This window comes from Salvelinus sp. IW2-2015, linkage group LG4q.1:29 (genome assembly GCF_002910315.2).
Source record: "Salvelinus sp. IW2-2015 linkage group LG4q.1:29, ASM291031v2, whole genome shotgun sequence".
In the NCBI taxonomy this organism is placed as follows: Eukaryota; Metazoa; Chordata; class Actinopteri; order Salmoniformes; family Salmonidae; genus Salvelinus; species Salvelinus sp. IW2-2015.
The window spans coordinates 61,868,876-61,892,357 of NC_036842.1; the positions used below are offsets into that span (position 1 = coordinate 61,868,876).

Here is a 23,482-nt window from a genome sequence, read left to right on the forward strand (position 1 = left end):
GGCCCCAGTATTGAGCATCAGCGAAGTGGAGATGTTGTTTCCTATCTTCACCACCTGGAGGCAGTCCGATCAGAAAGTCCAGGACCCAATTGCACAGGGTGGGGTTGAGACCCAGGGCCTCAAGCTTAWTGATGASCTTGGAGGGTAGTATGGTGTAGAATGCTGAGCTGTAGTCAATGAACAGCATTCTTACATAGGTATTCCTCTTGTCCAGATGGGATAGGGCAGTGTGCAGTGTGATGGTGATTGCATCGTCTGTGTACATGTTGGGGTGGTATGCAAACTGAAGTGGGTCTAGGGTAGCAGGTAAGGTGGAGGTGACATGATCCTTGACTAGTCTCTCAAAGCACTTTATGATGACAGAAGTGAGCGTTACGGGGTGATAGTCATTTAGTTCAGTTATCTTTGCCTTCTTGGGTACAGGAACAATGGTGGCCATCTTGAAGCACGTGGTGACAGCAGACTGGGATAGGTAGCGATTGAATATGCTCGTAAACACACCAGCCAGCGGGTCTGCGCATGCTCTGAGTACGAAGCTAGGGACGCCGTCTGGTCCAGCAGCCTTGCGAGGGTTAACACGTTTAAATGTCTTACTCAGGTCGGCCACGGAGAAGGAGAGGGGGGACCCGCAGTCCTTGGTAGCGGGCTGTGTCGGTGGCACTGTATTATCCTAAAATACTTTCCTTATGCAAGGTTTCCCATGTCTTCATTTCTCAACAACAATTTTTTTTTCATAACTGTCTGTCATCTTGTAGGCAAATTACAAGGGATGGACTATTAGGCTTATAGTTTGTACATTATAAAAATAGGCTACAGATTTGCTGTGAATCATAGGCTACTATTGCCAGATTATGCAATTATAAATGCCAGAATCTCTTCCGTTTTTGATAAACCTTCCAGATAAACCTAGATAMGTTTAGATAAACAGTCAAAATAAACGTAATAAATGGATAAAATCAAAGTAGGTATACAATCAAGGATTTGGGGGCCTACTGTTGACGCCCATCATCGAGACGCTATACYCTACGTCAGACGCAGGTGGCGTTAGAGGGGCGTGTCATGTAGCCATATCAGCTGTAGTGTTTAGTGTCATGCTCGCGCTCCATTGATACTGGCTGCCAGTACTAGAGCGTGGAGCGGACTAGGGAAAAACATAAAGGAAAAACGAAAACAATCAAGCGGCAACATTTAATACAATAATGATAGCGACACAACTGCAGGCACTGGCATCCCTTCGGTGACAGGCAAGACATCACAAGGAAGAGGAGGAAGAGCTAGGAGAAGACCGCACATCTGGGAAGACATTTAAAAGTAACTAAAGCTTACTTGACCACAGGTAGTTATCGCGCGTCAAAGAATATCAAAGTGCAGGTCATGCGGATATCTCCGGGTGGAGATCGAGCTGTGTTTCATTGCTAGTAGAGTTCTTCTTGGGAAGAAGATCACTTCTTTTCAGCTGAACAAGAACAGGGGAAAGCCATGTCCAGAAGAAAGCAGAGCAAACCCCGGCAGATCAAACGTAAGAACAAATAAGTTCACATTTATCTTTAAAGCGGCAATCAGCTGTTGAAACAATAACAAAGCGAGATACCCGYTACTGTTTCGCTAAACAACTGAGGGATGGGGCTGGATAAATGGGGTGGGTATAATTTGCGGAACGTTCCAACAGGAATATGTTCCAAAAACTTCGTAAATAACAAGGTTGCCAACAAACAACGCATACAAAGTTGTATAGCGGCCGAATAAGATAGCGGGTAGGGAGTGGGMTATTTCATTAAGTTTTCACTCACCACGTTTATTTCCCGAAAAATGTCTCTGGTAGCATATGGACAAACATTAATAATAAGCTACGGGTTGAGTTGATGCCTATTCGGCAGCTAGTTAGCTAGGTGACTTGATCATGTTACTTTGTATGCATTGTTTGTTAGCAACCTTGTGSTTTACGAAGTTTTTGGAACAGATTCCTGTTGGAACGTTCTACAAATTATACCCACCCGGATAAATGTAACCATTCTCAAAGAGCTATGGATGCAAGGAGGGATCATTATAGTTGTAACCATGTTTTGAGGCTATACAGCATTTGTTTACAAGTACTTTGTTTACAAACATTGGAATATCTCAAAACAAGCTTATATTTTGTGTTCTGATGGGGTACAGGAGTTGAACTAATCTCATGAGGCATGTATAAATTATATTCTTCAAGAATCAAAGGGTAAATATTGATTTATAAGTTAACAAAATGTATGTAGCTACTGCAGATTTTCCCTTTAAGTGTCATTGTGCAGTTGTGAGTGTGAAATATATACATTGACAGGTGTTGACAGGTTTGTGAAATTCAGCAGTGACAAATAATATTTCTAGCATTTACCTGCAAACCTAATTTAAAAATGTTATTATGTAACAATATATTTTTTAAGAATTTTGTGGAAATGTGCATTGTTTTTTCATTTTGTGTAGGGTAGCCAACAGTTTTAATGATAGCCTAGGCTACTGACACAAACCAATTCAAAATATAGTCAGCTAGCATAATATTGAGCACGTAGGCTAGCCTACTATTATAAATGCTAAATAGGCCCTACTATAGCATATATGATCAAAATGATTTCAAAATAATGTCATGTTTTATTTTAAATGTGATGTAAAGCACATCTCACTCAGTGGCAAGCAACATCTGCAGGCTCTCCAGCTCAACTCACCACGGTGAGAGTGTTTAATAATTTATTGCACAATGTGATACATCATAGAGTGAAAGCTATTATTCTTTTAGATCTAGGCTAGGTTACATTTGAAAAATGGTTAATGCGGTCTATCGCAGTAGGTTTAAACATTGTGTTACCTAATTAGTTAGGGCCATTTAGCCTAACTTGCAGTCTCTCTTTACTTTATTTACAGTTGCTGTAGGCTTAATAAAAAGTTGAATTTGCTCTTTTAAAAACATTTTGTCCATTGGCAACTGAACTGAAACAGTGGTTTCCTGTTTAATTCTGTTRTGGAAACGTCACTGTTCTCTGAAAAAGGCGATGTGAACGCAGATATACAGCGATCCGATCTCAGCCGAGATAAAGATTAAAATGTGATATTTTTTTATTTGTTTTCTGTCTGAGGCTGCTCTGAGGCTGACGTTGCATTTTCCCTCGGCTTTGCTGTTCTTTTTCCAGAGATGGGGCGTCAGATAGCGCGCCTAGCTGATCTTGCCTGCTGATAGTGGGTTACAATAGGATTTTTTTTCATCTATCCTTTTAACTCCATAATGCATAGGCTTCCATTTAAAATTGTTTTTATTTTGGTCTGGTGCTTGGTCTCCTTGCTTGACAAGTTCTTCCTGTTTACAAAATGTGTGAAGGTTTGCATGATTATGCAGTTAATGAAAATATTAATCATATTTACTCTCTCTCTCACACACACCCTYACTTACTGACTACTGCTGAGAAGTTGTTTTGCTCTGGTGCCAGGCGCTGTTTCAGYTCTTCATCCAGAAGAGATGCCTTGGTCTGATAAACACAGTAGCAATATCTTGGAGGTTGAGTTTGAAAGCGACTCTTGAAAAGGAAAGAGAAATCACATAAGGTAACATTAGTAAACGTTAAGCACTGTGTGTAAAGTGCGCATAAAAAGCTTCTAGTAAAAGGCACACCATTGGGCGTTCATGCCAATGGCCCAAATCTACTCCAAATAGGATCTGCAACATGCCATCATCAAAGCAGCCACTGGAAAAGGCTACATGATAGTGAGAGGTTTTAAAGTCTTTGACTATAAGTCAAATCCTCTTCATGTTATGTTGTTGATGTTCTGTAGGCTAGCTAGTTGTTATTTCAATAATACTAAAAAAACAATATTTGTTATTTCCTTTTCATAGTGGTCTATCAATAGTGTTCTATCAACTGATCACACATCAGTCTCGCGTGGAATGTGGATATAGTCCAGACCCTGGAAAGGATGTATGCGTCTCAGGGTTGTCATAGCCTTTGTCTTTATCAGTTCTTACACCATCATGCTTCCCCGGCCTCTTGACGGTGCACAGAGAAACAAGTCCCATGATTCTCTTGTGCCTTGGCAGACATTTTAATGGAGGAGGAGTGGTGATAAAGACTTGGTTGGATTACGTCCACAATATTGTTCCATAAGCATCACAAGCTTGCTTCTTCGTACCAGCCTGTATTTTATGTTATGGTTATAGCACACTTGCTGGAATGATGGTAGCTGCATTTGGAATGATGGTCCAACAACAAATGTTGTGTCCAGCATTACGGAAGCTGAAGCCTAAATTCRGGGTAGATATTTGTCTGCTTCTTTTGTGTGTCATTTTCCCAACGGTGAAGATCTCTCAAACTGATTATCCATCCATCCTTGATGGAAAGATATGCATGCAGCCCACTGCATCCGGATCCCAGGGCTTTTATTTTGGCGGTTGAGATGGGAGACARGATAAGCAGGGCGGCGATCGCTCTCCGATATTATGAGCATGAGACAGATGGAGGCGATTGGGATGGAGCTTGCATTATAATTACATTCGGCTGCTGCATTCTCATCTTTGTCGTGTTTGTGKTGTTGTTTGGGACTAGCTGGGTGTATCTCTAGATACTTTAAAAAGTGGGAGAAGAGGATAAGACCAGAAACAGGGATGGCAGGTCTGATAAGGCAACAACAAAAAGAGCCTGGAATACAGACATGGTAGATGGATGTGTTGTAGATTTAAAAGCAGGCAGCTTCCCCTCAGATGTGCAGGGCTGATAAGGCCGCCTGCTGATCACTGGTAGATAAGCTCAGGCAGATCCACAGATACAGCTGTAGCTCTCTCTGCAGCTCTGCCCYCATGACATCACGGATAAAGCTCAGAGGTCACCATGAATAATGCAYGGCCTCCTATAGAAACCATGATGTCATGTCTATAGGTTCAGCCACCTCTGAATTACCCATTGACCTTATCYCTTCAGACCATGGAAGTTTATTTATGCATCAACTTTTTAATTGAGATTTTATATTTGTAACATTTGTATGGATGATTGTAACCCTTTTCTATATTATCTGACATACTTTTAACTTTCTGGGACACATGACAGTTTCATAGTTATACAATTGAAACATTTATCCAATCTTCCCAAGCCAGTACCAAAAACAAACACTGTGTCAGACAAACACACACACTCATAAACCCATATGCCCATATATACACACAGTGCCTTGGTGGCTTTCTCTTGTGTGTTTTTCCTTATTTGTTCTGCTTTTAGCTCGATGTGAACTTTTGATAAGCCCTGGGGGCCGATCTCCGGTGCAGATAGAGATTGCCAAGTATGATTAGAGTTGTTATCAGCACAGAACAGGCAGGAGCTAAGACTCCACTGCAATAGCAAAGCGACACGTAGGAGCAGCAAGGCCTGGACCCTGGCAATCAGTTCCACCGTTAATGTGATTAATGTTGTTGTATAATTAGATGATAGGTGTGAATGCATTTCTCTCCCTCCCTCTCTTTTTCAACCTCATCTTTTTCCCCGCCCCTTTTTTYCCCTAACAAGCATTGTAGTTGATTAATTTAATTAAAACTAATACCACATATTACTCAGTGTAGATTCCATGTAAGATACCATTGAGATGCAGGGAAATGTGTGTTCATTGATGATTATCTTGAATGTGKTTTTTTTGGGCGAAAAATGAAGAGCACTATACTGATACTGCTAAAAGGAGAGAAAAGTACAGCATCAGCATAATGCTAAAAGTGGTTGATTTTTCTACCTATTAGATGATGACAGATTAAGTTGGAATTGAGATGGTTTTAAATAGTCTGTTCAGTTTGAGAWTATTCTTTTTAGGGATTTGCTCATTTTGTTGGTGTTGGGTTGTGTGTATCAGTTTCTTTTGCTCTTACGTTATGGTCTATAGAGCTGATGACTGTGAACAGTGTTATTGGAATGGGTGAGTGGCCTGTTAGTGGAGGGAAGTTGGCAGGGTTACAGAGGAAATGTTGCCTGTTTGGTGTGTGGATGAGTTATTACACCTTCCTGCTATTTACTCTGGGGATCGTGTAGCGTGAATTGTGATGCTCTGCTCTTTGGCCCCCCTGGAGCCATTGTAAACGGTTTCACCTCTGACCTCTGAGGCAAGAATCGCCTATAAAGAGAGAATACTTACTTAAAGGCCCAGTGCAGTCAACCAGATTTCTGTGTTTTTATATAATATATATTATAATATATAAAAAAACACAGAAAAAATCTCTATATATAATATATATATATATATATACACTGCTCAAAAAAATAAAGGGAACACTAAACAACACAATGTAACTCCAAGTCAATCACACTTCTGTGAAATCAAACTGTCCACTTAGGAAGCAACACTGATTGACAATAAATTCACATGCTGTGTGCAAATGGAATAGACAAAAGTGGGAAATTATAGGCAATTAGCAACACCCCCATAAAGGAGTGGTTCTGCAGGTGGTGACCAAGACACTTCTCAGTTCCTATGCTTCCTGGCTGATGTTTTGGTCATTTTGAATGCTGGCGGTGCTTCACTCTAGTGAGCATGAGACGGAGTCTACAAACCCACACAAGTGGCTCAGGTAGTCAGCTCATCCAGGATGGCACATCAATGCGAGCTGTGCAAGAAGGTTTGCTGTGTCTGTCAGCGTAGTGTCCAGAGCATGGAGCGCTACCAGGAGACAGGAGACGTGGAGGAGGCCGTAGGAGGGCAACAACCCAGGCAGCGACCGCTACCTCCGCCTTTGTGCAAGGAGGAGCACTGCCAGAGCCCTGCAAAATGACCTCCAGCAGGGCCACAAATGTGCATGTGTCTGCTCAAACGTCAGAAACAGACTCCCATGAGGGTGGTATGAGGCCCGACGTTCCACAGGTGGGGGTTGTGCTTACAGCCCAACACCGTGCAGGACGTTTGGCATTTGCCAGAGAACACCAAGATTGGTGTTCTCTGGCAGAAATGAAACAACTGAAGAAATGAACAATGAAACAGCACAGCAAGTAAGTGAAATAAATAGTTTTTGATTATGTTTTACTGCTAATGGGGACATACGTAAATGCCAACCAAATTTTTGGGGGGTGTGTGTGTAAACTTTATTTAACTAGGCAAGTCAGTTAAGAACAAATTCTTATTTGATGGCCTACCCCGGCCAAACCCAGACAACGCTGAGCCAATTGTGCGCCAATCACTGCCAGATGTGATACAGCCTATATTTGAACCAGGGACTGTAGTGACTCCTCTTGCACTGAGATGCGGTGCCTTAGACTGCTGCGTCCATGTGTGTTAACTATTTAACTGTACTAGAATGCTTCAAAGGCCACACATTTTAAACATTGGTTATCGGTATCGGTATCAGTTTTTTTGGGTCAAGGAAAATATCAAATATCGGCCAAAAATGTCATATCGGTGCATCACTAGTTGTGATGTCGAGATGTTTCTGTTACATGAACTCTGTGATGCATTTATTTGGGCCGCAATTTCTGAGGCTGGTAACTAATGAACTTATCTTCTGCAGCAGAAGGTAACTCTTTGTCTTCCTTTCCTGTGGCGGTCCTCATGAGAGCCAGTTTCATCATAGCGCTTGATGGTTTTTGCAACTGCACTTGAAGAAACTTTGAAAGTTCTTGAAATGTTCCTGATTGACTGACCTTCATGTTTTAAAGTAATGATGGACTGTTTCGCTTTGCTTATTTGAGCTGTTCTTTCCATAATATGGACTTGGTCTTTTACCATTTMTTTTTTGTTTACCACCCCTACCTTGTCACAACACAATCGATTGGCTCAAATGCATTAAGAAGGAAAGAAATTCCACAAATGAACTTTTTTTTATCTCATGAAGCTGGTTGAGAGAATGCCAAGTGTGTGCAAAGCTGTCGTCAAGGAAAAGGGCTACTTTGAAGAATTTGAAATCTAAAATATATTTTGATTTGTTTAACACTTTTTTGGTTACTACATGATTCCATATGTGTTAGTTTTGATGTCTTCAGTATTATCCTACAATGTAGTAAAAATAAAGGTGTGTCCAAACCTTTGACTGGTATTACAGAGTTAAAGTTTTGAACAATTACATTTCTTACAAATTTGAGTGAGACAACCTTAGAGAGGAATGCTATTTATGTTACACTGCAGCTCTTCCAAGTTAAAGTAAGCTTTCGGTTTTATTAAATTATTGCCACCGGTGCAACTGCTAAACTTGTTGCTGTACACTGTACTGTGTGATTATACACATGGATTGTCAGTTTACTTACGCCCTTTAATTCTAGTAGATMTCTTGACTATGACATTGGCTAATATGGTGTCAGCGATGTAGGCTGTGTAGTGGTTAATGTTAGCAGTTATGGTATGAAGGTTTGGGTTGGAGAGGTTATCAGGGGTGTATTAATTCTGCCGACTCTGTTGCAAAACTTTTTTTTAAACGGAATGAAACCAGGATGGACCTACCTGAATTTGTCCTATAGAAACTGTAGTTTTTGTTCCATTTGCAACTGTTTGGGCTAATAACTACACCCGAGATCACCATGATGCAGCAAGAGTGTTTAAGCCAGCAGCATACCACCCTGCATCCCACTGCTGGCTTGCTTCTGAAGCTAAGCAGGGTTGGTCCTGGTCAGTCCCTGGATGGGAGACCAGATACTGTTGGCAGTGGTGTTGGAGAGCCAGTAAGAGGCACCCTTTCATCTGGTCTAAAAAAATATATCCCAATGCTTCAGGGCAGTGATTGGAGACGTTGCCCTGTGTAGGGTGCCGTCTTTCAGATGGGATGTTAATCGGGTGTCCTGACTCTCTGTGGTCACTAAAGAGCCCATGGCACTTATCGTAAGAGTTTTGGTGTTAACTCCGGTGTCCTGGCTAAATTCCCCATCTGGACTTCATACCATCATGGCCACCTAATCATCCCCAACTTACAATTGGCTCATTCACTCCCCCTCCTGTCTCCTGTAACTATTCCCCAGGTCGCTGCTGTAAATGAGAATGTGTTCTCAGTCAATTTACCTGCTAAAATAAGGGGAAAATATAACATGAAATGCATTATTGAATGTGTTGCTATCCATGTTTCCATCCAACCATTTCATGCGGATTAATTACTTCATGCATGAAAAAAGTCAAGACCGGGTTGATGGAAACATGAAATGCCAGCAGACAATTTGTTGGTTCGACATTGTGGGATCTTTTTATGTTGGTAAAATGAATTATGTGAGAAATGGTTAGGTGATTGAAGTACTATGTACATGAAGATGGGGGCTGAAAAGCAGAATGTCCAGGTAGCTGTTTAATTAACTGTTAAGAAGTCTTATGGCTTTGGGGTAGAAGTTGGTCTCAGACTTGGCGGTTCGCTACTGCTTGCCATATGGTAGCARAGACAATAGACTGACTTGGGTGGTTGGAGTCTGACAATTTTTAGGGCCTCCTTCTGACATGGCCTGGTATAGAGGTCCTGGATGGCAGGGAGCTTGGCCCCAGTGATGTACTGAGCCGTATGCAATATGTTCTCAATGGTGCAACTRTATAACTTTTTGAAGATCTGAGGGCCCATGCCAAATTGTTGTTGAGCCCTCTTCACGACTGTGTTGGTGTGTTTGGACCATGATAGATCCTTAGTGATTGGACACTGAGGAACTTGAACCTCCCGACCATCTCCACTAAAGCCCCCTTGATATGAATGGGGGCTTGCGCCACAATCAGCTCCTTTGTCTTGCCTACTTTGAGGGAGCGGTTGTCCTGGCAATGCACTGCCAGGTCTCTGACCTCCTCGCTGTAGGCTGTCTCGTCGTCGTCGGTGATCAGGCCTTCCACCACTGTGTTGTGAGCTAACTTAATGATGTTGTTGGAGTCGTGTGCAGCAACGCAGTCGTGGAGGAACCGGCAGTACAGGAGGTGGCTAAGCACGCACCCCTGAGTGGGCCCCTGTGTTGAGGGTCAGCGTGGCGGATGTGTTGTTGTCTACCCTCACAACCTGGGGGCGTCCCATCAAAGTCCAGTATACAGTTGCAGAGGGAGGCGTTTAATCCCAGGGTCCTTAACTTGGTGATGAGCTTGGAGGGCAGTATGGTGTTGAATGCTGAGTTGTAGTCAACAGCATTCTCACGTAGGTGTTCCTTTTGTCCAGGTGGGAAAGGGCAATGTGGTGCGCAATAGAGATTGCGTGATCTGTTGGAGTTGGTCCAGGGTGTCGGAATGATGGTGTTGATGTGAGCCATTGCGAGCCTTTCAAAGCATTTCATGGCTACAGATGTGAGTGATAAAATAGTCATTTAGAAAGGTTAACTTGTCTTTCTTGGGCACAGGGTGGTCTGCTTGAAACTTGGGTATTACAGACTGGGTCAGGAAGAGGTTAAAAATGTCAGTGAAGACACTTGCTAACTGGTAAGCGCATGCTCCGTCCTGGTATTTTGTCTGGCCCTGCGGCCTTGTGAATGTTGACCTGTTTTAAAGTTCTTACTCGCATCAGCTACCGAGAGCGTGATCACACTGTCGTCCGGTACATCTGGTGCTCTCATGCAGTTCGGTGTTGCTAGCCTCGAAGCGAGCATAGAAGGTGTTATTTAGCTTGTCTGGTAGGCTTGCGCCACTGGACAGCTCGGCTGGGTTTTCCTTTGTAATCCGTGATAGTCTGCAAGTTCTGCAACATTTGACGAGAGTCAGTGCCGGTGTAGTAGGATTCAATTTTGGTCCTGTCTTGAAACTTTGCCTGTTTGATGGTTCGTCGGAAGGCGTAGCGGTATTTCTTAAAACGTCCGTATTTGTGTCACACACACACGCATACATTTACATTCCTTCACACTCTTCACATACGCTGCTGCTACTCTGTTTATCTATGCATAGTCACTTTACCTCTACCTGCATGTTAATAATACCTCAATTACCTCGACTAACCTGTACCCCGGCACCTTGACTCGGTACCGGTAACCCTTGTATATAGCATCTTTAGTTACATTTTATTGTGTTACTGTTTTTCCTTTAGTTTATTTAGCACATTTCTTACTTACATTTTAAAAACACTGTGTTGTCGGTTAACTTCTTTGGGGTCGATGTCCCATCCAGCATCTTCACAAGGTACTTTGCTGTTGTTCTGAGATTGATTTGCACTTTTCGCACCAAAGTAGGTATTTCTAGGAGACAGAAACGTGATCTACTTTCCTGAAGCGGTAATGACAGCTGCCGTTGGTCCCATTTGGTGTTTCACTTGCGTACTATTGTTTTGTACAGATGAACGTGGTACCTTCAGGGTTGGGAAATTGCTCCAAGGATGAAACAGACTTGAGGAGGTCCACAATTTTTTCTGAGAGTCTTGGCTAGATTTCTTTTGATTTTACCCATGATGCAAGCAAAGAGGCACTGAGTTTGAAGGTTGACCTTGAAATGCATCCACAGTACACCTCCAATTGACTCAATTATGGTCAATTAGCCTATCAGAAGCTTCTAAAGCCATGACATCCTTTTCTGAATTTTCCAAGCTGTTTAAAAGCACAGGAACTTAGTGTATGTAAACTTCTGACCCACTGGAATTGTGATACAGTGAATTGTAAGTGAAATAATCTGTCTGTAAACAATTGTTGGAAAAATTAACAAGAAATTTGTGGAGTGGTTGAAAACGAGTTTTAATGACATCCAACCTAAGTGTATGTAAACTTCCGACTTCAACTGTATAATCCACAGTAAAACGAGTTTTATATCGACATAACCTGAAAGGCCTCTCAGCAAGGAAGAAGCCACCGCTCCAAAACTGCCATAAAAAAGCCAGACTACAGTTTGCAACTGCACATGGGACAAAGATCGTACTTTTTGGAGAAATGTCCTCTGTTCTGATGGAACAAAATTAGAATCGTTATGTTGGAGGAAAAAGGGAGGCTTGCAAGCCCGAAGAACACCATCCCAACCGTGAAGCACGGGGGTGGCTGCATCATTGTGTGGGGGTGCTTTGCTGCAGGAGGGACTAGTGCACTTCACAAAATAGATGGCATTATGAGGGAGGAAATTATGAGTAAATTAAATTACATCTCAAGACATCAGTCAGGAAGTTAAAGCTTTGTCGCAAATGGGTTTCCAAATGGGTAATGACCCCAAGAATACTTCCAAAGTTGTGGGAAAAATGGGTTAAGGACAACAAAGTCAAGGTATTGGATGGCCATCACAAAGCCCTGACCTCATCCTATAGAAAATTTGTGGGCAGAACTGAAAAAGTGTGTGTGCGAGCAAGGAGGCCTACAAACCTGACTCAATTACACAAGCTCTGTCAGGAGGAATGGGCCAAAAATTCCACCACTTATTGTGGGGTGAATTTACCCAAATGTTTGACCCAATTAAACAATTTAAAGGCAATGCTACCAAATACTAATTGAGTGTATGTAAACTTCTGACCCACTGGGAATGTGATGAAAGAAATAAAAGCTGAAATAAATAATTCTCTCTACTATTATTCTGACATTTCACATTCTTAAAATAAAGTGGTGATCCTAACTGACCTAACTGACCTTTTTACTAGGATTAAATGTCAGGAATTGTGAAAAATTTGAGTTTAAAAATTTATTTGGCTAAGGTGTATGTACACTTCCGACTTCAACTGTATATGCTGACTCGGTGAGCGAGTTTGTAAGGAAGTGTATAGGAGATGTTGTACCCACTGTGACTATTAAAACCTTCCCTATCCAGAAACCGTGGATTGAAGGCAGCATTCGTGCAATCGCAATTGTGAAAAACGGACTTTAAATGTATTTTGTAATGTGTATGTAAACTTACGACTTCAACTGTACATACGTTCACTGTGGGGACTACGTCGTCAATGCTCTTATTAATGAAGCCATTGACTGAAGTGGTAAACTCCTCAATGCCATCGGATGAATGCCGTTACATACAGTGCATTCGGAAAGTATTCGGAGCCCTTGACTTTTTTCACATTTTGTTACAGCCTTATTCTGAAATTGATTAATGACAAAGCAAAAAGCAGGTTTTTAGGAATTTTTGCTAATTTATAAAAAATAAAAATATCACATTTACTTAAGTATTCAGACCCTGTACTCAGTACTTTGTTGAAGCACCATTGGCAGTGGTTACAGCCTCAAGTCTGCATGGGTATGACACTACAAGCTTGGCACACGTGTATTTGGGGAGTTTCTCCCATTCTTCTCTGCAGATCCTCTCAAGCTCTGTCAGGTTGGATGGGGAGCGTCGCTGCACAGCTATTTTCAGGCCTCCAGAGATGATCGATTGGGTTCAAGTCCGGGCTCTGGCTGGGCCACTCAAGGACATTCAGAGATTTTTTTCCGAAGACACCCCTGCGTTGTCTTGGCTGTGTGTTTAGGGTCAATTGTCCTGTTGGAAGGTGAACCTTCACCCCAGTCTGAGGTTCGCTTAGCATCCGCTTCATCGCACCACATCCGTATTGAGTGCATCACCCGTACGTCCTGTTGGAGTTTTTCTTGTAAGCAGGAATTAAGAGGATGGAGTTATGGTCAGATTTGCTAAATAGAGGGCGAGCGTTGTATGCGTCTCTGTGTGTAGAGGGGATCTAGAGTTAAATTTTTTGCACAGGAGACATGCTGGTCTCCTGTGCAAACCTAGAAATTAGGTTTCCCTGCATTAAAATCCTCAGCCATTAGGAGCGCCGCATCTAGGTGAGCATTTTCTTGTTTTCTTATGGCCTTTTACAGCTTGTTGAGTGTGGTCTTAGTGCGAGCATCGGTTTGTGGKGGTAAATAGATGGCTACAAAAATGTTGATGGAAAGTCTCTTGGTAGATAGTGTGGTCTACACCAGGCCATTCTAACTCCGGTGAGCAGATCCTTGAGGCTTCCTTAATATTAGAGACTGTGCACCAATTGTTGTCGACCAAGTGACACACCACCTCTCTCCTCAGCTTACCGGAYGCAGCTGTTCTGTSCTGACGATTTATAGAAAAAACAGCTAGATTTATATTGTATATTCYATGTCATTGTTCAGCCACAACTCAGTGAAACATAGTATATTKCAGTTCTTCAGATCACGTTGATAGGATAGTCTTGAAAGGAGCTCATCCAGTTTATTTTCTAGTGCTTGCATGTTTCTCAATACAACGGAGGGTAATGGCAACTTATGCACTCGCCGTTGCAGTCTCGTTACATATCTTTCATGCCGACCCCTATAGCTCCGCCTCCTCCGAGTGACCGGGCTTTGGGCCTGGTCTGGGATGAGCATTATGTCATTAGCCTTCAATTTGTTGAAGTAGWAGTCCTCATCCAAATCAAGGTCAGTARTCGCTGTTTTGATGTCCAGAAGCTCTTTTCGGTCATATGAAACAATGGCCAAAACATTATGTACAGCATTGGTTTTGGATCAGAGCACAAAAAAACCACACAATATAGCACAATTGTTCAGGAGGCCGTAAAACGGCGGCCATCCCCTCCGGCGCCACTATTTCCAATTATATCCATAATAGTCTCATGTAGGTATCTGTGAGCTGTTGGTTAGATTGCCAATGCCTAGGCCAGAGTGGGCACATTTGATGTATACCGCAACAGTTTTTGTGACAAAACCATCAGTAGGGTTGAAAACGCAATGGAAACCCATTTAACCTGTATTTTTCATTCTGTACATGGGAATTCAATGGCAAAATATATTTTTATGTGCACTACGTCATCAGGCACAGCCTTTTTATCTGCAAAAAGTCAGTTTGATGTAAACACATCTCTGGTGGGGAAAATGTGCATAATGTTTTATGCAGATTTTAGAATATTCACATGAAAATCTGTTGCAAATTGGATGGAAACCTAGCTACTGTCTGTCACCTTGATTACACCAATTAGCAACCTCATGATGGGTATAGAGCAAATATGTGTATCAGGTAGTAGCCTAAACCTATTGATGTTACATTGAGCTGAGTGAATTGAATATGAATGACAGTCATCCAATATGCTGTAATGGAAATAAAGCCATGCCCTAAACCTAAACGGCACCGACCGCCACTGATTACTACACTATGAGGTTGGAGTAATACTGTGAAATTGTGAAAATGATGATAATGCGGTTTGAAAATACCAGCTGAAAATGTTATCCTTTTTCATTGGGATGTAGTTTTGGCCTTTCTGGTGACATCACTAAGTGGTAAATTAGTTAATAGACCAATAAGAAAGAGTTCCAAACTTCTCTGCTAAAACATAGTGTCTTAATAGGGTGTTAGGCCACCATGAGCCAGAACAGCTTCAATGCATCTTGGCATAGATTCTACAAGTGTCTGGAACTCTATTRGAGGGATGCRACACCATTCTTCTAAGAGAAATTCCATAATTTGGTGTTTTGTTGAAGGTGGTGGGAAACGCTGTCTCAGACACCGCTCCCATAAGTGTTCAATTGGGTTGAGATCTGGTKACTGAGATCTGCTMTAGTATATGGTTTATCGTTTTCATGCTCATCAAAGCATTCAGTGACCACTCGTGCCCTGTGGACGGGGGCATTGCCATCCTAAGGAGGTGTAGCCAAAATAAAGGCCTGCGCAGCATTTTTATACATGATCCTAATCATAATATAATGTTAATTGCTTAATTTACTCAGGAACCACGCGGAACCACACCTGTGTGGAAGCACCTGCTTTCAATATACTTTGTATCCCTCGTTTACTCAAGTGTTTCCTTTATTTTGGCAGTTACCTGTACTTGCAGTAGCCTAATCTTTGTCAAACTATTTACTTTTGCAGTAACTGCTGCTGTGTTTTGTCTTCGGTGTGGTAATATGCCTTCCTGTAGTACAGGTGGACTTTTACCTCCACAACATTAAAGCAAAGAGCCCTWTCCTCAAGTACATAACAGCTGTGTCCCACCTTCCATTCTGAACACAGCTGGTGCTGCTGTCTGTTGTAAGGACTTTTTAATAATGTGTACCTAAACTGTAATTACACTGTACCTGCCTATGTAACAACCAAATGAATACATAGGCGTTAGGGACACATTGCAAAATGAGACCAACAATTCTTTAGTTTTGTGTCCGTTATCCAGTTGATGAGTGATATTTATGTAGGGTATGGTTTGATACGATGACACTTTTTATTCAGGATATGATTGATGGAGTAAGGTTGTGTGGGTGTTGTATGTTAGATCTTTACATTGATATATTGTCTTGATGCAGAGGTTTGGATAGAGATGGTGTTTCTATGTGTGTCCTGGGYAGCCGTTGGCCACATGGCCATGCTCAGGCTGAGTCGGCAGGCAGGCCGCTGGCTGGGGGGTAGTGTGTGACGCTGTTATGACAAGTTCCCCCTAGCGAAGACGATAATAGAGGCYATTTACTCCTACTGTGTTCAGCGCTCTGTTCGGTTCCGGGGTATAAAAATGCCTGGGCAAACAATCCAGCCTGACCTGCTTTTTATAGCTGGCAGGCAGGTGGAGGGATCGGAGTACAACGGGAACACTGCGGTCCTACCCCCAACAGTTACTGTGATACGGGATGTACACAGAAGTGTGTCTTCTTGACCTGTAGAATATGATATATGTACAGTATGTTGCATGGACTTATGACTCTGCACCCCCACTCAGATCACCCATAACGATCTATATTACACACGTACGTGTACACACACACACACACACACACACACACACACACACACACACACACACACACACACACACACAGTGTGTGTATGAGGAGGAAAATAGACGATAAGAACTGCAGGGCATCAGGGACAAAGGCCCAGAAAGAGGAGATGCTAGACTGCCCCAGGGACCCACCTTAACAGAGGTGGTCTAGACCAGCGGCTCCTCTCACTGTCTGCTCTCATACACTACACTCAGATAGGATGTATCCCATATGGCACCCTTTCTCTGTATAGTGCTCTAGCGGTCAAAAGTAGTGCATTATGTAGGGAAATGGAKGCTGTTTGGGATGCAGAGATACACTACACTCCCTGGCCAGTAACTCTCCCTGTCCAGTTGAACTGAGGCAGAAACCAGGGATCAGTAACCCCTCTCCAATGTGTACAGTATGACTCATTCAGGCCAGCCCTGTTATTTGTGAGTGGTCTTAGTCTGGTTTGCTTTGCTCTGTGTAAACCATGTGTGTTCTTGCTCTGTGGCTGATAAGTAACCTGTCAGTCAAAGACAGTTCTCTCGKCGGAGGGGAGGGATTTAGATAGTTGCGGGGCCACAGGTAGTATATCACACGTCATGAAGGTGTACTTTTCGGTATACAGCATGAAATGGGGATGGTTAAGTAAGCTAAGATATGCTCTTGAGTACTCAGTAAAACCATAGGGGAATAGGGATCCAATCAGACCCATATATGGGTTAGGTGGTGTCTTTGTCCACCCCACTTACTACTAGCCCTCTCCAAGTCCAGTGTCTCTTCACCCCTTCACATTTAGAAGTCTGTCTGRTGTGAGGAGAGATGATGTAGTCCAGACATCATGTTACTAACCACTCCCTTTGTTTTCTTCCAATGCCATGCCAAACTATATTTTATATTTTCCCTTTCTTAGTATCWTATTGATACGTGCACGTAATGAAATACCTTATTGTCCTCAGACGAGATGACGGAATAACATGGCAGATTGAGTCAGACAGTATGACCACAGCTGAAACTAATTTCCTTTATATAATGTGTAAATGAAGAAGTTGCCTTCTTGACAATCAATGAACAACAAGAGAGTAAAAATGGGGAAGAGGAAGAGCGGGGAGGGCAATCGGGTAGTTTAACGACTTCCGTTGGCAATCAGATGTCGAACATAATTTTCATCCTTTTAGTACATGAACCCACCTACAGTGTCTGTTTGTAGCCAGTGCAACCTGTGTAGACTATATTGATAATATAGGGGATTAGGAATGTGCACTTTATCTCATGGTTATGTTTCTACTTGTTTTTCCTGGTATTTACAAGGACATTTTGTGATGCCAGTGGGTACTTTCTAAAATAATTTAAAACATTTGGAAAAGGTGCCTAGTGGTTCTTTGTTTTATTAATTATTAATAGATTATTGTTGTGGAATTACCATGTAAAATACTAAGTAAATACCTGATTGCTACTGTAAATTTATTATAATTCCTGTAGTTAGTGTGACCTTGGGCTCCCGAGTGGCGCAGCGGTCTAAGGCATTGCATCTCAGTGCTAGAGGTGTCACTACAGACCCTGGTTCGATTCCAGGCTGTATCACAACCTGCCGTGATTGGGAATCTCATAGGGCGGCACAAAATTAGCCAAGTGTTGTTAGGGTTTGGCCGGGGTAGGCCGTCATTGTAAATAAGAATGTGTTCTTAACTGACTTGCCTAGTTAAATAAAGGTTAAATAAAATTTCATTTTTATTTATCTGTTTTCCAAAACCCTTTATTCYCCTCATTGCTCTCTTTTTCTTCTCTATCTACCAGTCCTACTTTTTATTCACTCTATCTTTATCCTTCATTCTCTTGCAGCAGTCTCTCTCTCTCTCTAGTCAGACCTCTAGCCTCACTGAACCAGGTCTTGGCGGTATGATAATGTGGAAAGTTGAACTGGCCCCATTACAGCTTGGCTGATGGCAGTGCCGATAAGGCTGTTGATAATGGGTGCAGATAGGGCTGACACAGCGGTCCAATAGCCAGCCCTCTCTCCCCCATTATCATTCCTGCCCACCGATGGGCTCCCAGAGCGCTATCTGCTCTCCATTTCCACTCCTGCGACAGATAAGAATGGAAATACTGACTTCATAGCTGACTGATTAAAGTGTCTGCCTTTCTTGATAATACACAGATAAATTATGATTTTTTTTCTCTTTCTCTTCCTCCCTATCACTCTCTCTCTCTCTCTCTTTCTCCCTCTATCTAGAAAGGATGGGGTGCGTCAGGGTGAAAAACCTCTCTTTTTAATTTCTCTTTCTTTGTAGGCCTTTTTGAGAGGGAGCAGGGTCGGAGGGGAGGGATAGGGATAGAGTGTATGATGGTAGTATAATTGGGAAAGTTTGAGGGTAGTGTGGAGGTCTATTATAAATCTAGGTTGCGTATGTATACATAATAGCGTCGTGCTGTTTTGGTTGTCTGAGCCATCTATTAGCAGCGAGGCCAGAGGAAACAGTACAGAGCGTGGGCAGCAGCCATATCTACAGCCCAATGAACTCCCATCGGAGTTACAGGCTTTTCCAGGTTGAGTTTTTATCACTGATTGCACCAGTGAGATACCAGGATGATCAGTGATGGATAGACTCCAGCATCCAAATCCTGTAACCCATTTGCTTTTTATCCACATTCCCTATCTTTCCTCTTATTTTTCTCTCTCCCCTTACTCTCTTTCCATTGTTACTCCTGTCGTCTCTCCTCCACTCACCCCTCTCTCCTCTCCTCTGCTCTCCTTCCCTCTCATTAATAGTGTTCCATTAGGAGTGAAATTCCTCCATGCCTCTTCCCATATTGTAATATGATGTCACTCTTCCTGTCTACTGTCTCTTTGTTGTATGTCATAGTTTTGAGTCAGATGAGCTGTTCATGTAGCCTGTAGCACACATAGACACGAGCTAGACAAGAGCTGATTGCACATGGCAACAACTCACTGGCCTATCCCAGTAGTAAAATGTCCCACCCCTCTCTCTGTCAGTGGAATCTGTCCCCACAAGCTTGGGCCCTGTTAGAGCCTCAAAACAGGAAGTGAGTGGTTGTCCCCTTTAGAGGTGCAGAGGAACACYTCCCCAAAAGGCCCCCTCCTGACAGAGAGACAGACCTGTAGCCATTGGGAGAACAACAGCCTGTAATAACGTGCTGTTTGTTAGGGGCACAGTAACTGACCTTGATAGACTACAGATGTTTTTTTTCTGTGAGTGAGATAAATGATAAGTCTGTCTGAAATATTTTTCTTCTTTGAAACATGACTTTAGGATAGGGTGAGTCTGTGTCTGCTTCCAAGTGTGTGCTACTCTCCCACTGGTTCAAATGAACTGTCTTTGACTTTTTCCCATACTCCCCTGTGACCATTTCACCATAGCTAACCCTGCTGCTGAATTATACATATTAACACGCCTGTTAAAATGTGTACATAAGGTTAATTTGATACCAAAACCTGAATTCATTTTTAAGGGTAATAGTCCTTTTTTTAGGCCATAAAGAATAGAGAGTGGAAGCGGGGGGAAAAAACTGCGATAAAAAGCCTAGATAAGGGAATGACTGTGTTGTGTAGGAGTTGATATCAATGTTATCTATCTCTCTTTTTCACTCTCCTAGCCCTTCTGTTGTTTTTTTACCCCTTATCTCGCTCCACCAAAATGCCAGGAACAAAAAGGGAGAAATAAAGAAATTACTGCATGGATTATTCATGGGGAGGCTGATAAAATGTTGACGCAAAAATTAAGAATATATGTTTTCTTCGTCTCAGTGATTTTGGTTTTTAAAACGTTTTAAAATAAAGGGTTAGTGTTGTGTGATAGCTTAGTTGGTGTGGTCGTTTTTGTGTTAGGAGATTGGACCTTGTTTAACCCTTTTCCCCCGCTATGTCTTTCTGCTCAGACCAAAGCCCCCGTCCTCATGATCCACACAGACACATAGAGCGCTGCTTGGCTTAGATAAGGCAGACCTCAATCTGACACTAATAGAGAGGCAGGAACACAGTGGACAGGCCTGTGTTGTCGTAGATGACAGCAGGTCTGGTTATTGTTAGGTTTCTGCTGAGGAGCTCTCCCCTCACAACGAAGAGGGGCAGGCCGTCCCTCTGACCCTGCTTTACATCCTAATCATTAATTGCACCTGTTCTAATACAATAGCTTTAATTCTCAGTACTGATTCTCTGGTATTTAACTAGTCTACTCTGGTTTCCCATTCTGGTCTCAAAATGGCCACCATGTAATGCTCCTCTCTGGTACTGATGCAAACCTGAAAAATCGGGTAAGATGCATCCAGAAGGGGAATAAATAAATATACTGCACAAAAATATAAACACAACATGTAAAGTGTTGGTTCCATGTTTCATGAGCTGCATAAAAGATCCCAGAAATGTTCGATAGGCACGAAAAGCTTATTTCTCTCAAATGTTGTGCACAAATTTGTTTGCATCCCTGTTAATGAGCATTTCTCCTTTGCCAAGATAATCCATCCACCTGACAGGTGTGGCACATCAAGAAGCTGATTAAACAGCATGATCATTACACAGGTGCACTTTGTGCTGGGGACAATAAATGGCCTCTCTGAAATGTGCCGTTTTGTCACACAACACAATTTTGAGGGAGCGTGCAATTGACATGCTGAYTGCAGGAATGTCAACCAGAGCTGTTGCCAAAGAATTGAATGTTAATTTCTCTACCATAAGCCACCTCCAATGTCGTTTTGGAGAATTTGGCAGTATGTCCAACCGGCCTCACAACCGCAGACCACGTGTAATGACGGCAGCCCGTGACCTCCACATCCAGCTTCTTCACCTGCAGAATTGTCTGAGACCAGCCTCCCGGACAGCTGATGAAACTGCAGGCTCGTCTGAGACCAGCCTCCCGGACAGCTGATGAAACTGTGGGAGTGCACAACCGAAGAATTTCTGCGCAAACTGTCAAACTGTCGTCGTAGTTTGGCGTCGTAACTGATTTCAGTGGGCAAATGCTCACCTTCTATGGGCACTGGCACGCTGGGGAAGTTTGCTCTTCACGGATTCCCAGTTTCAACTGTACGAGGTGTATGGCAGACAGCATGTATGGTGTTGTGTGGGCAAGCGATTTGCAGAAGTCAATGTTGTGAACAGAATCCCCCATGGTGACAGTGAGATTATGGTATGGGCAGGCATAAGCTACGGACAACGAACACAATTGCATTTTATCGATGGCAATTTGAATGCACAGAGATACCATGACGAGATCCTGAGGCTCATTGTCTTACCATTCATCTGTCGTCATCACCTCATGTTTCAGCATGATAATGCACGGCCCTATGTCACAAGGATCTGTACACAATTCCTTTCCAGAAGCTGAAAATGTCCCAGTGTCCTCCTGGCTTGCATACTGACTAAGACATGCCATCAATTGAGCATGTTTGGGTTGCTCTGGATCAACGTGTATGACTGTGTGTTCCAGTTCCTGCCAATATCCAGCAACTTCGCACAGCCATTGAAGAGGAGTGGGCAACATTCCACAGGCCACAATCAGCAGCCTGATCAACTCTATGCGAAGCAGATGTGTCGCGCTGTGCATGAGGCAAATGGTGGTCACACCAGATACTGACTGGTTTTCTGATCCACGCCTGCTACTTAAAAAAAAAAAAAAAAAAGTATCTGTGACCGACCAATGCATATCTGTCATGTGAAATCCATAGATTTGGGCCAAATGAATTTATTTCAATTGACTGATTTCCTTACATGAACTCTAACTCAGTATTATTGCATGTTGCATTTTAGATTTTTGTTCAGTGTAGATTAATTTAAAATGAATTTCAACAGATAACGAAACGGATGAGAGCTGTCTCTATCTTGGTTTATCTCTCTCTGTTCTCTCTGGTTTGTTATAGATTGCTACAGTAGCGAGAAACTAGTCTTTGTGTGGTGTCCTTGTGCATTACACTTGACCCTGTTTAAACCGTAGGTCACCTGGGCGGCCATCCCTGCAGGGTCAGGTTTCCGCTGCTCTTTGTGCCTCTGGTCCGTGTGTGTCTGTGTGTGTGCGCATCTGTGTGTGTGTCTGTGCATCAGTGTGGGTCCTGGGGTAGACGGGCTCTGTTTCAGGCCTAGTCGGGGAGGCAGGAGGTGGGTGGAGGTGCCTTCTGTCCCTGGCATGCTAGAGATTAGCTGCAATGGACCAGGAGAACAAGGTAACAGTGGATGGATGGTTGTCGCCATCCCAGCAACGAGATCTAGCTAATGTCCTCTAGTCAACCATCCCTCTCTACTTTCCCCTCATCCTTTCTCATCTTTTACCTCTTGTACCTATTGTTCATAGAATGAGATATTTCAGGGTAAGATACACTTCCTTATTCCTTGCCTTTTTCTTTCTTTCTCCATCATCAATACAAGAACGTCACACAGACACAGACACGGACGGACAGACACACACTTTCCCTTTCTCCAACTCATTTAGTGTCTTTCCCTTTCCTCTTTGTGCTCTTGCCCCTCCTCCCCTCACCAGTGAGTCTTGTCAAATTATTAGTATTAGCAGCAGCAGTGTCCCCTGAAGTAAAACAATCAGCTGTAATCTATCAGTGTGTTATCAGGCTATCTGAGACTGAGAAAGCCGGGCGCGTGTCCGTGGCGCGCGAGCTCCGGAGCTGATAAAGTTTCAGAGTTCAGCGATGATGAATGTTAAGAAACTACGCCCTCGTTAGAGAGGATGTGGACTTGGCAGAGGGAGTAAGGGGCCTGGGCTGAAAAACAAAAAGCCTGCGCACCAGCCACGGGTCGTGGGTCAAGCCCTTGTTTTTACAGACACACTCTCTGTCCTGACCCTCTACCTCATTTACTCTGTTTTTTTACCACAGGGTTCACTTTCCTCTCCCTCCCTCCTTAAATCTCTCCTTTGACCTTTGGGCCTATTGCCTAGTTATCTTATTTGGTTGCATCTGTATCAAAGTTCTCATCTCATGTGTCTCAGACTTGTTTTTACCCTCTTATCCCCTGTCCC

General features: G+C 42.9%; 1 protein-coding gene across 1 annotated transcript in view; it reads left to right on the forward strand.

The window, feature by feature from the left end:
* The first annotated feature begins 1,087 nt into the window (after nucleotides 1–1,087).
* Nucleotides 1,088–23,482, forward strand: part of LOC111962325 (zinc finger protein ZFPM1) — a 62,977-nt gene continuing 40,582 nt past the window's right edge. Inside the window, exon 1 of the mRNA XM_023985335.2 lies at nucleotides 1,088–1,519. Coding sequence (XP_023841103.1) covers nucleotides 1,480–1,519 — 40 coding nt within the window. The 5' untranslated portion in view covers nucleotides 1,088–1,479. The remainder of the gene's footprint in view (nucleotides 1,520–23,482) is intronic.